This window comes from Gouania willdenowi, chromosome 9 (genome assembly GCF_900634775.1).
Source record: "Gouania willdenowi chromosome 9, fGouWil2.1, whole genome shotgun sequence".
Taxonomy (NCBI): Eukaryota; Metazoa; Chordata; class Actinopteri; order Blenniiformes; family Gobiesocidae; genus Gouania; species Gouania willdenowi.
In genome coordinates this window covers 20,904,544-20,918,005 of record NC_041052.1, presented here as the reverse complement: position 1 = coordinate 20,918,005, position 13,462 = coordinate 20,904,544, and the positions used below count along the sequence as shown (strand labels likewise).

At 36.4% G+C, this 13,462-nt stretch overlaps 1 protein-coding gene across 13 annotated transcripts in view; it reads left to right on the top strand.

Annotated features, from left to right (window-relative positions):
• The window catches only part of trpm3 (transient receptor potential cation channel, subfamily M, member 3), a 221,555-nt gene that overhangs the window by 153,643 nt on the left and 54,450 nt on the right, over window positions 1-13,462 (top strand). For all 13 annotated transcript variants that reach the window (XM_028458380.1, XM_028458383.1, XM_028458377.1 and 10 more), the window contains exons 7-8: window positions 3,942-4,116; window positions 5,063-5,186. In XM_028458380.1, coding sequence (XP_028314181.1) covers window positions 3,942-4,116; window positions 5,063-5,186 — 299 coding nt within the window. The remainder of the gene's footprint in view (window positions 1-3,941; window positions 4,117-5,062; window positions 5,187-13,462) is intronic.

The window sequence follows — 13,462 nt, the reverse complement described above, 5'->3', positions numbered from 1 at the left end:
AAAATAGTAAAAAGGGGTTTAAAAGTTTCCCTATTTTAAGGTTTCCTGGGGGAATAATAATTAAGATTAGGACAGGTTGAGTATCACTGACTTAATAAAAGCTTTATCTTGGTTTTAGTAATATAATTAAATAAACTAAATTGGTTGCCCTACCCTTAGAACACCCTCACATTTAAAACCACTGCTCTAACCCTGGTTTAATATAAGTAGTGTTGGATAAGGTTTAATTTGATATTAGCACAGCTGCACATGTAGAAGTTGAACTTTAAAGTTGTAGCATTAAATTATTATGGTAATTTGGAGAGGTCATGTCACTGTATGTTTTTAGGGCTTTTAACTCAAAATCATTTCACAAGCCTGTTGTATTCATTAGCAGAGCTTTGCAAACATTTCACTACAAACTAGTGGGTCCATGCATTGCAACCTTTTACACTGGTTAATTGCTAACCAGTGGAATTTCAATCATACCATTCAGGTTTAATATGTTTAACAGTAATCCCAAGCATTATACATTTTTAAAATGCCTGTTTAAGATTCTGATTCCAGTTAAAGCCTATAAAGGAATCAGTGGTATGTTATCTTTTCTTTTTTTCTTTTTCTAAAGAGCATCATTTAGCCGGCTTATATTTATTATTTCACTAATTATTCCGGTCCATATTATTATATTCGACAACTGGACTTGGTTGTAGTTCTTTTTGAAGATGGTTGAATGGGGAAATGGCTTCAAGGAAACCTCCATGAATTCCAGTTAACTTTACTAGTTGTTTACTATTTTCTTTAGTTTGTGGCAGGATTTTGATTATTGAAAAATTTGCCCAAAATTGTGGCCATATTATGATGGCTCTGTCAAGTTTTTTTTTTATTTTTCTTGCTTTGCTAAATGCCTAGCACCGTCAAAATGAGGTAGAAGCTTTTTTGTTTTTTTAGGTTCATTCAATGCCGAAATGTTCTTCACCGAAAAGCTTTTTTTTTTAAAATGTGTTCTAAAATCAATTGGTTTGTTCAAAGATTGTTGTTTTTCAAAGCCTGGCATGGGGCGCTTTAACATCACACATATCTTGCTCTTTAGTATTGTAGCGTATTGAGTCATGCTGCTTCAAAGTTATGAGATCTATTGGCTTTTAATTGTGCTTTTACCTGCTAGACTTTGTTCTGTCACCTTTATACACATTTAACTCTTGAATCAACCCAATGGTAGATATTCTCTTTCACACAATGGCACACACACACGCGACAGGCTAAATCAATGCTCTATTTTTCAACTAGGGCACTTCAAGTCCATTATGTGTGGCTCAACAACACACTTCTCCTTTAAGACCTGAAAAAATGGTCATCCCTTAAAATAAAAAATAAAAACACACACATATCTGAGTTAGCTTCTTGTGTTCTTTCAGACTACCTTTTTAAAATAGCTGTTAACTCTGTTTGGGGCTGTGGGAGCTTTTATAAGAAAGTCATACTGTAATTTTACTACTGTACGTAAGTGAAAGAAAACAATGGTGGCTATAAGCAATTTGGTGCCCCAGGCAAGATGGTTGTGCCTTTGCATCAAAATATATTCTACTTCCAATTTAGATATCCTCACACAACAACCAGGGTTCTTCTTTTACCATTTATTTAGTTTTTACAACACAAGAACCAATTCAAAACTATTTATCTAAAAATGTAACACTTAAAATATTAGAGACAAACGGATTTAAAAGAAATTTCCAAAACATGAGCACCTCATTTTGTAGTCATGTCAAAATACTTGCCCAGTCCCCCAAACAGCAGGCAAAGTCCACCATTATTTTATAGACTTTGCAATGTAACGTAGTTCAATTAATGTTGCTTTGTTTTTTGTTTTTTTTTACATTAACAAATAGTACCAACTAATTGTAGTAAAAGAATATAATAAGAAGAATACACTGTTTTATCCCTGGATGAAAGGAGCTCTTAGCATTTGCCTGTACTGCCTCTGCCATGGGTTGACTCTGACCAATCACATTATAGGCACTTTAAAATGCTAATCAAAATCCAAAACTCAATCCTGAAACCTTGATTAGGTTAAAGCGAGTAGGATCTTACTGAGCAACTGCAGTTCCCTATCAATAATCCAGCACATATTTAATAGAATAGCACTTTTTTCAAAGGAGCCTAAAAATGATGCCGTACAGCTGAGAAGTGTTGCATTACACTGAGGGGATGTACAGTAGTTATTGGGCAATTCAACGTTACAACTTAAGTATGCTTGTCATCAGTTAAATATATCTACTGTTAAGGGTGATTTAAGTCCTTGACAAATATATGATTACAATTTATTTTGTGGTTTGTTTTGTGTGTGTGTGTGTGCGTGTCCGTGTGCGTGTGCGTGCGTGTTTGTCAGTTAGGAGATCAAATGGATGTCTGTCTATCTGTGGGCTTTTATGTGCAGACAGGCGGAGTTCCCAGCTTCCAATTAGACACTACACAGCTGTGCTTTCCCTTCTCATCTGTCAGTGGATTTTACTCAAACAATATTAAACATTAGATACTGTAACAATGTCTCCAAATCTCTTCGGTCATAAACATTTAGGTCGACAAATGTGCTCATTCAGTACGTGAAATACACACACACACACAATGTGTGCAGGTGACAACACAAGAAATGCAAGTGTGATGTTCTCTCAGTCTGACCATGTGCTCGTGTTGTGGTACTGTGCCATTTTCTTTTTTTTTTTTTACCTCTTCAAAGCTGGCAAAGCCCTGAGAATACTTAGCTTATGTAACTGTCCCTGTTGCATTGCTACACAAGACTGCGCGAGGCAAACCGTGCGCTTCTGTATACGTGCACGCTCTTCTCTGTGTTGGTGCATATAGGATGTAAGCATGCAATTCTGTGTGCTCCTCATCCTCATGTTGGAGAGACAGGCCGAGCCTTCTGCTGCATGAATTATGCAGAGCAGCATGAGGAGGGGAAGCTCAGACAGTAGCTTTGAAATCCAGTCAAAACAGTCCGACACTTCACAACCACAACCAACACAATGCTGCTTTGGAGAATTGAGATATTATTATAAGGACAAGGTAGACTAAAAGCAAGGGTACTCTGAACATTTGGATTAATTGAACAGTGATGAAAAGATGAAGAGAGTGAAGGGCAAGGAGAAGGTGGAAGAATTTGTCTTTTTGCAAGATTAAGGTTACGGCTAGTGTGGCTATATAATCAATAAAGGAAACCAGCAAATAAGGACATTCCTCAAAAATGCATCTATTAATCCGCTATATTTTAATTGGACCACTTCAAATCTTCTTTATATGGATACAGTTCAACTTGACATTAATTAGGTAATGCAAGCGTTTTCATATATTTCAATAAAGCAATCTATTTTTTCTCAAAGTATAGACTAGAGCTGAGGAAAAGATCTATCATGGTTTATTGTCATCAAAGATTTTGTGGTAGTATGCATGTCTGTCAGCCTTGTGCATGTATATAATATTAATTGATGTATGTAATGTTTAAAATGTCAGGAACATGTTTTGAAAGCTGAATGAAAAATAGGGATGGGAGATAATAAGTGCTACTTCATCCATTTATTTTATATATATTAGCAATGCAGGCTACAAAAGAAAAACATGTATGTACACATACTATGAAAGCTTTTATGTTTGTATTAAATTGCTCAAAATAAATAAATAAAACAATGTGCAATGTAATTAATGACTGTTATCAAGCTAACAATGCAAATAACAAAGCTGTTATGATAATTATGTCTAATTTTGGTGTAAAATCAAAACTACTTCCATATTTTTAGATGGTAATCACACTGCTTTTAAAGCCAGGAGTACGACCATCACATTGTTGTCTATTTATGAACTATTTCCTTTCCACATCTGCCCTTTCCTTTATTGTTTTTGTTTTCTTTCCCTCTCACTTCACCTAACCCATCATGGCCCCACTGGTTTCTCCCACTCTAATGTTACAGGTATTGGCCAGGGTGTACCGGTGGTGGCTCTGATCGTCGAAGGAGGTCCTAATGTGATCTCCATAGTGCTGGAGTACCTCAGGGACACTCCTCCGGTCCCAGTGGTGGTGTGTGATGGCAGTGGCAGAGCATCGGACATCTTGGCCTTTGGACACAAATACTCTGAAGAGGGAGGGTATGCACCACTCATGCATCCATATTATTCTGTAATCCAAGGACAAAGGTTACAAACCCACATCATTCTTACTAGTGTAGTAAATCGATTGAATTGTTTTCCTCCAGAGATTGTTGCAACCCATGTATCAAACAACACTAATGGGTGCTTTTCTTTTTGCAAACACCAAGAATACAGAACTCTTACTTACATTATATTACCAGAACTATGTTCTTTGGGAGTTGTGTAATAACTGTAACAATTACTACAATGTAGAACAATTGGGAAGGTTATTTACAATTTATAATAACCCCAAAGAGCAAAATTATTCTGGTCCATAACAGTTTATGCGGCCCACAAACCACATAGAATGATGGCACTTGGTTGCTCCGCTTCTGTTTGCAAAAACCTGGCCACAACCAAGCCATCACAATACCAGATGTCTGCCAAGGATAGACCAAAGTAATGGTACCTTATGTATGGGCTACTTTTGACTCATATCTACATTAGTCGATGCTAACTTGCCATAATTAAGCCAAAACTGGCCCAAATCTTGTACTCCTTCGTTAGGAACACTGACCTGTTTATCTGGTTATTGTTGGGTTTATAACACATAACTTTAACTACGTTCTCATGCAATTATATAAATATCGTCAACCGGAGTGCATCGTGGCGCACTCAAAACACAACCGGTGGGGATTACTGGACAGCGGGGCAAAACTGAATCAATCTGGCTCTTGCCAGGTTACACATCCGTATGCTACCTGAGACACATTTATTACCGTTTTCATGAAATCAACTCATTGCATTGTTTTACACCTACATTTGTTTAGTTAGACATGAAGTTGATGCTCAGATCAGTGAAAACCTTATTTACTGAACAACAAATCACATTTTTCTGCTTTTGTTTTTTGTTCGCCCCCACGCTCCCTGACTCTCTTTCTTTTCAACCTCATTGCCTTTGCAGCATAATTAATGAGTCTCTAAGAGACCAGTTGCTGGTGACCATCCAGAAGACTTTCACCTACAGCCGTACACAGGCCCAACATCTGTTCATCATTCTTATGGAGTGCATGAAGAAGAAGGAACTGGTGAGTCACTTCAAAGGTTTACTGCATATTTGTACACGAGTGTTATACAAGATGCATTATAATAACAGATACGCTGTCCACTTGGGTTATGATGTCTCAGATTTAAATATACACCCAAAAAAAAAGTAAGGTACGAGAATAAAAATATTCATCAAATGAAGCGTTCTCACCATGACATTTTTTACTGAATTAATCATTGCTTCATATTTTATGTATGATATGTAATGTTAAGTGGATGTAAATGCATTCAGATTACATCAGGAGCCAAATGGCCTCCACCTTAGGAGCCTTTAGCCCTTATGGCACTGTTTAAATAAAGAAGTCTTGTCAGCTTAGCGGTCACCCACATCCCTCTCTCAGGGAGGAGTCTCTGTCCCATCAGAGCCGTCAGTCACTTTAAAGCAGCCACTTAATAATGCTGGTAAAAGCTGCTAGCATGCATACATGATTGTGTGAGGAGTCACCTTTTTTAAGGACATCGAGCTCATCCAATACCAAAGTGATTCTGTTGATTCTCCCTGTCACTGTGAAAGTATGATCAGTGCAACATCTCAACCTTTTACACCAGTGTTTGAAAGGTTTTTCAGGATTTAGCTTTTAAAGAATAATAAAAAAAAAACATAAATATTAATAGCAGTATAAAATCTGTCTTGAAAAAAGCTTACCCAAAGAGGCCCAATGGATGTGATTTCATCTCCTGTAATGTTTAACCATGGTCAATTAGGCAAATTTGACAGTAATAAATGAGGTTGAGAGATTTAGTAACTGGTTTTAAAAAGCAAAGTGCAAATATCAAAACAGGAAGCACAAGGACTCCTCACCACATCCAGACAATGTTCTAATGTGCTCCTAATTCTGAGGTGTTTACATGTATTGGGTAAAAGATGACATTAAAGTTGGTTTGCCACCTTTCACGTGAAAAAACTGCAATTTTTCCTGACAAACACAGGCAAAGTGTCTATTTTGTGTCCTAAAATCAAGTGTGATTACATTTAAGCATCTCAAATGCTCTTTTAACAGAAATGATCACATGCTCAACATATTTGTATATTACAGTATCTGATTGTGTGCTTCTTTGAGAGAAACATTTGTCCATGCACATCTCTTTTTTATTAGTAGTATTCTATATATATTATTGATTAATCCAGGCCATATAACCTTGAAAGCTCTTTGCTGTTTTTAGCTTATTTACTGGTTTAAACAATGTCCTGAACGTTGTGAGCAGCCCAGTGTTGTTCATGTTTACTTTGCAACTAGGAAGTGTATTGCAGGCCTCAGTGTAGCTCCACAGGCTTTCTGATTATTACATTTACGAATCACGTGAGTACAGTACTTTGGGAAAACAACAAAGCCTGAATCCTTATGTTGAAAACCTAAAATATTTATTATTCTTTTTTTTTTTTTTCTTTCTTTAACAGGCTAATCAAGTGTATTTTGATAGTTTATTAGAACTGAGTTTCTAAACTCCAAAGTTTGTCATGAAGAAATTTCAGCCAAATACATACTATCAAAACCCTAAGTCTCTGATTGATTGAAAGTAGTTTTGTAAGCAGTTTATGTTTGTGTATGATTAGAATGAAAGAGGGCAGATGAAAGAAAGCCTTACCTTAGCTGATAAAATCAAATTGTTTGTATTCTATGTTCTTAGTCTATTGATGAAAAGCTTAGTATTTGGTGGCATGTAATCTCCAAAGCACCATACACATTCAAAGCTCTCCAATCTCTTTCTTCTCTATCTTGCATACAAAGTCAGGTTAGGTTTTGATATCGACAGGTCAGTGAGGTCACACATATTGCAGTCATAAGTGTTAAGCAGAGTGAGCCCCAATAAGCCAAAGTTACCTGTTTCTGGAGATGAGAGAGAGTCGTTTTCTGACACTTTCCTGTGTCTCTTGCTGAGCCGATCTCAACACTCTTGTACGCCTGACTTAAGCTCTGCCCTCCAGCTTGCACTCAGAAGCTGTCTCGACCGAAAGTTTTTTTTATTTCTTCATTTCATTCACATGTGAATGGACAGATCTCTATTAAAGATACGACTGTATTCCCCTTTACCTTTGTATTATTATAGTAGGCAGGTCCTGACTGAGCGTATTTTACTAAGTTTAAGTCTCATAGCTGCATGGATTGTGTTATGAACATTAGGCCACCAGTATTTCATTATAATGCTTCACCTAACATTAATGACTGCACACCAGTTGTCTTGTTTTTTGGCTGTCTAAAACTAGACTAAAACTATATGCTAATGAGTTTATGATGAAAAATCTTTGATATGAATGTGTTGTCCATAACATGTTTCCCTCATAAATGAGACCTCATTGTCTAAAGGTTATGAATAAATAAAGAAATAATGGTATTGATTCACATTTAACAATTTAATACAAAATTTAGTCACAAGTTAGAAGTCTGTATTTTGGAGGTAGGGCCAATTGGTGTGAACGTGCATGGTGAGATGCGCACTGCCAAAGTTATTACAACATATTTATGATGTTTTGATGGACTGAAAGTTGCAGCATGGTTTCCTGAGCTGCAGGTGTGTGTGTATGTGTGTGTTACAGTGTTTGTGTGTGTGCGCGCTGCAACGGTCTTGGAAAAAACTTAGAGGTGACTGGGAAATTGTCTGAAATAATAGTATTAATTTAAAAAAAACTAAAACATATAAGGGGTTTCGGACGGATCAATACGCCACATTGGCTGTGTCAACTATCTGGCTGGAAGCAAGTATGCATATCCTGTAGTAGTGCATTGGTCTGAAAGCGGTTAGTGTGTTGGACAATGAGATGGTGCCTCTTTGTTCCTGTGCATATAATTCCAAAGAGTAGGTGTGTACTGTCTTTGCTCTGTTTATAATTTTCCCATTTGTGCTTTACGTAAAGAGGGCAGAAACATGCAACTCTATGTACACACATCTATGTGTATGTTTATGTAAAACATCTGTGTCTTCTTTGGTTTAAAGCTGCTGGAGACAAGATGAAGACAGTGCAGGCCTCATAGATCAATAAATCAAGGATCATTTGCTCAAAAAAGAGATAAATTACACAAGGTTTATTGACATTATTAGAAAAGTTTTGCCGGTCACATAGACAGATACATAGGAGTGTTTTTACTGCTATCTTACCATGATTTCTTGTCTTCCTAAACCCTGCCAGAGTGACTTCCCAACTCATTTATGATGTTTACACAGACTGAAAGTTACGGCAAATCACTGGCGGATGTTTATTCCGTAGCTTACACGGAAAGATCCAAATCTGGCCAAAATTGAATGTCTCGCAGAGTGAGAGGTGATATGACGGTGAATGCCGAGAACAAACTAGAACAAAAATGGCTTCGACCAAATCACTGTCCTTGTCTGTGAAAAAAAAACACAAGAAATCACTTTAAGAATGAAGTAAAAACACTTCTATGTATCCATTCATTAGCTGTTAGGGAAACAATGGCTTTGGCTTCTACATGTGATAAAGACAGTAAAAGTCATCAATAACACACGTGAAAGCTCTTTTAATGGGCAGTAGAAGTGAAGTATCAAGAGCATGCAATACATGTGTGATAAAAGTGAAAAGATGTACCATCTATTTCTATCCATTTAGTTCTATGGTCTAACTGTCCTTCACTTATACACTATAATTTATTCTCCAGTTAAAAGATGTAAATCTTTATCACACTCCTGAGATCGTATGCCTTTAGATGGAATTGCAAAGAGTTATTCAGCTTTTAAAAATATTGAAATCAGTTCTTGGTGTAATTTCTTAGAAGCTTTTTGACACTTTTTCTACTTGTCTTTTAGTGAGGCTGGCTATACAATACCTCATAGCAGGGTCTAAATTATTAATTATGGGCCAGTACGTATATGTTTATTTAGATTAAATATGCAGGAAGATCCACCAGCTCACAATATTCCCACGCCTTCCAGACAAGAGGAGCTTTGGGCGAGTGGGAGGTAGATGAGGGAAGAGTGGAAAGAGTGAGATAGATGGAGCATGTGAAGGAATGAAGAAAGGAAACATTAAGGAAATAAGTATATTTTCCCAGGAAAAATTCTCAAGGTGGATGCTTTGTTTTTCTATTTCCACTGTTGTGGTTGCTCTAAAAGCTGTTGCTGTATTGATACTTAAAGAGAAATACACACACATTAAAATAATTAATGTTGGTGATCACACGGTCCAAAGCAGCGGCGCTCCATCATGAGTTAGTGGCGAAGCTGCAGATGGTGCTCTAAACGCCCTGCACACATGATGTGTGTGTTGTAGGATTGCATGTCTTCCTCTGAGCGTGTGGTGTCTATTTGTGTCTTGTAATACGTACCAGCATCAGCAGGGTCTATTACATGAAGATGAATGTTTTGCAATCAGCTTGGCTCGTTGGAGTATGAAGAGCAGTTTTCAGATCCTCAGAGCGTTTACTGTAGCTTAGTGCCTGCAAAGACGCAGGAATCCTTCAAAAGTACCAAAACGCCCCATTGTGCAAGTTTGATTTTCCTCTAATTGTACTCTTTCAGCTTCAACTCATCAACAATAGATGATAGATCTTCTTCTTCTTCTTCTTCTTCTTCTTCTTCTTCTTCTTCTTCTTCTTCTTCTTCTTCTTCTTCTTCTTCTTCGTCTTCGTCTTCGTCTTCGTCTTCGTCTTCGTCTTCTTCATCTTCTTCATCTTCTTCTTCTTCTTCCCTCTTTTATCCACGCTTCCTATACGTTTACAGTTGCTTCCTGTTTGCCACGTTCTTGTCACAAGACATCTGGATAATACAACAGATGAGTGATTTTATGTCATGTGTTGACACATGTCTCTACTAGTGTCCTAAACTTGTTTTCTGACAGCACTCAAGAGCCCCTTTGCTTGAACAAGATGATAAAAATGGACGAGGGGGGAAAGCCAGGTGTTTACGCAGGCTTAGTGATGACTCTCTGTGGGGTTGTTGAGGTTTGCCCATAGCAAACTTGTATAGTCGAAGAGGATCATTTTGCTCCACTCCGTAGGTGCACTACACTCTGTGATATCAGGTTGAGAATATCCTCAGGGTCACCTTGGAGATGTAATTGAGGAAGTGAAGGAGGACATTGATAAAGGGCAGAATCTTACAAAGGATGAGGGGGCAGCCTGCTGGTGGAGGTCCATTAAAAGATTAGCGTTGGAAGAACAGGACAAGGGAAGCAAACTAAGTATTGTTTATGATTTTGTCCTAAAATTGTTTAGAACTATAATTTGGCCATGTAGGGAAAATGTGCATGCATCTGTTCTGTTGACATAACTGTGGATATGTTACACCATTTACCACTCAAATTCAACATTGGTCTAAGTTTGAAATGATTTATTTTAACCTTGGGTTAGGTGACACTGACAGGCTTTATGTGTGTACTTACCAGATTTTGCAAGGAGGAAAACAGAAAAGCAGTCCATCTGCAGGCTGTCTGAGGGGCAGAGAGGACGCACACCGAACCATAAATTGTGCAAAAATGAAAAATACCCCCATCACTCAGTTACTTGTTTTATTTACATGTTGTTTTTCATATTTCCCCCTGAACTCTCTTCTACAGCTAGAGCAAAAGTAGCTTATACACATCAACCTGCCTTTAGAGATGCAACTATATATAAATATTAAATATTTTGTAGTTTGATAACTTTCAACATATTAGAAAAGGTTTTGTAGAAAAATAAGGCAAGATTATTAATTTCACAATTTATGTCGTTCATTGTTAGTGGGGAGAAAAAAAATAAGTCTTGTGGACACATACAGTGTTGGAAATAGGATATGAAGTTACTCAATATCCATTCATTCATCCATCTTCTGGGATTACTAAATATGTAAAAAAATAATTAATAAATGTTTCCAAGTACACTCTACAACATGTTCAAGTAACCCTGGTTAGGTACCACTGCTTCATCGTATCCAAAGGATAAAAAATCCACAAATACAACTGTGATTCCCAAATATAAAAGCAAAGTTTCCACTTCTTCGTGAATATTTGCATGTATATTTGCAAATCTTTTGACTGTAACCAAGTGCAACTTATATATTAATCATTATATATCAACTGTGGACAAAAAATGTTGTTCCACACAATAATCACTAATTGGTTATCAGAATCAGAATCAGAATCAGAATCATCTTTATTCGCCAAGTGTATGTTGTACACACGAGGAATTTGACTCGGTCAACTGTGCTCTCTCCAATAGTGAAAACATTCAATAATAAACAATCAACTAGAAAAGATGATAATAAGTATAAACATAAGTATAAATATAAACAGTAGTTAGACTAGAATGTGCAAACTCGATAAAATAACAAGATAATAATAATAATAATAATAATAATAATAATAATAATAATAATAATAGTATAAAAAAAAAAATAAAAAAAAATAAAAATTAAAAAATAAGATAAAAAGAAGGAAAATAATAGAAAAGAAAGATAATAATAAAATATAATAATAATAAAAGGAAAATAGTGCAGTTGAGCATTGATAAGTAGTGCAGGAGAACATTTAAATTAAAGGTATGTACATGAAGTTAGATGTGCGTTGAAAGCAAAAGCATTCTAACAATGGTAATCTACCCAGTGACCACACAAAACAAACAAAAATACTCCCTAAGGAGGAAGTGAAATTTTACACTGCACTTATCTTTTTGATAATGATGATCCCAATTAATACCATCATGTCTCATTGTGCTGCTTGTTATCCTGAAATGACATCTTGTTGATGCAACAAGCGTGAGACCATGATAATGCATTAACATAACCAAAACCACCTCTCTTGTTAGCAGTTGTGTTTGAATCATTTGCCACAGGTCTGAGGTCATGTGACATCTCATTGCTCATTTCTGACAACGTGTCATCAGCATAGGGTGTGAACATGATAAATGAGTAAGCATGACAGATACTGGAAATCATCACTGCTAATTGAATTGCTTTTTGTATGTTTGGATTGTGCCGAGAGAGAGAGAGTGTGAGAGGAAGAGGAGGGTTAGCATTGCAGCATAGCTCCAGGGAAGCCGCAGTAACAGAAGCAGCGAAGGCTGCAGATTTCCAGAGCGTCATGAAATGAAGCCATTTAGAGGGGAGATGGGCTGGGGGAGGGAGGTGGGTGGAGATAGATGGGTGGTTGTAAGGATTAGAGGATAGCTCATCAGGCATTCAGAACACACATTCCTTCCTCCAGCTTCCACAAGGTGCCCTTCACACATGCACTCATCTGAGCATGTGTGCTCACACATGTTGACAATAAGATGTGTACCCACACTGCTTTATCTGAGAAAAAAAACAAAAAAAAAAAAAAAAACAAGAAGATCCAACCCATTTGTTAGATTTTCCCCTTGGCTGATTCTTGCTTTCATCCAATACATTAGTGTTTCATCTCACATAAGATATGAAACATGCAGTAAAAGTTATGTCAGACAGATGTAGACCTCAACTGCCCTCTGAGTAAAAGATTTCTATGCTCTCTAATCCAAAATGTTTTCTTTCCAGCTAAGGATGAAGATGTTAAACAATCTTTGGTGATTCATTCACATTCAAGGTCCGATATCAGCCAGAAAATAAACATTGGATTTTATCGGACTGCATCTAAAACCTCTGATATAATATATTATATATATTTTTTTTATTTATTTTATTCAATCATAGAATATTCTAATTCTAAAAGGTTAATTATATGTCATTCATATGTTTATAATAAATTGGTCTGTTTTTTTAAATAATCTTGCCTTTTCTAACATTCCACACTACAAAATAAGTAATAAAAGTATGTATGATTCGTGCTTATATCGCATTGGATCGATATTGGTATCGGCCAATATGCAAGGATGCAATATCGGTATCGTATCGGAAGTGAAAAGTTGTATGGCGACATCTCTAATGTCAGGGTGTAGAGCTGCTTGGTTTCCAATGACTGGCACAAGGAGGTAACAAGGATTTAAAAAACTGATTGGGCCGCCATAACTTATTTTCTTTTTTTTTCTTTTTTTTTTTCTATCAAAACGTGGGTTAAATATAATTTGATAAGAGGTTCAGAAATATGGAAAGGATGTTTACAAGAAGACAAACCACAAAGATTCTCTAACTCTTGGCTCAACTTAAATTGAGCCAAATGACTCAAATAAACCTGATCTATTTACTCACTTCCGATGAATTGACCACTTTTTGTTACTATCAGTGGTCGTCTAAAGTCACGATTGAACATGATAATGCAAATGCTGTAAACAAAACCTAATAATTTCATTTTTTGAAATTGTTTGGTTGAAATCTTAAATTTAAAAACAATAAAATAGCTCAAACTTTCCATAAA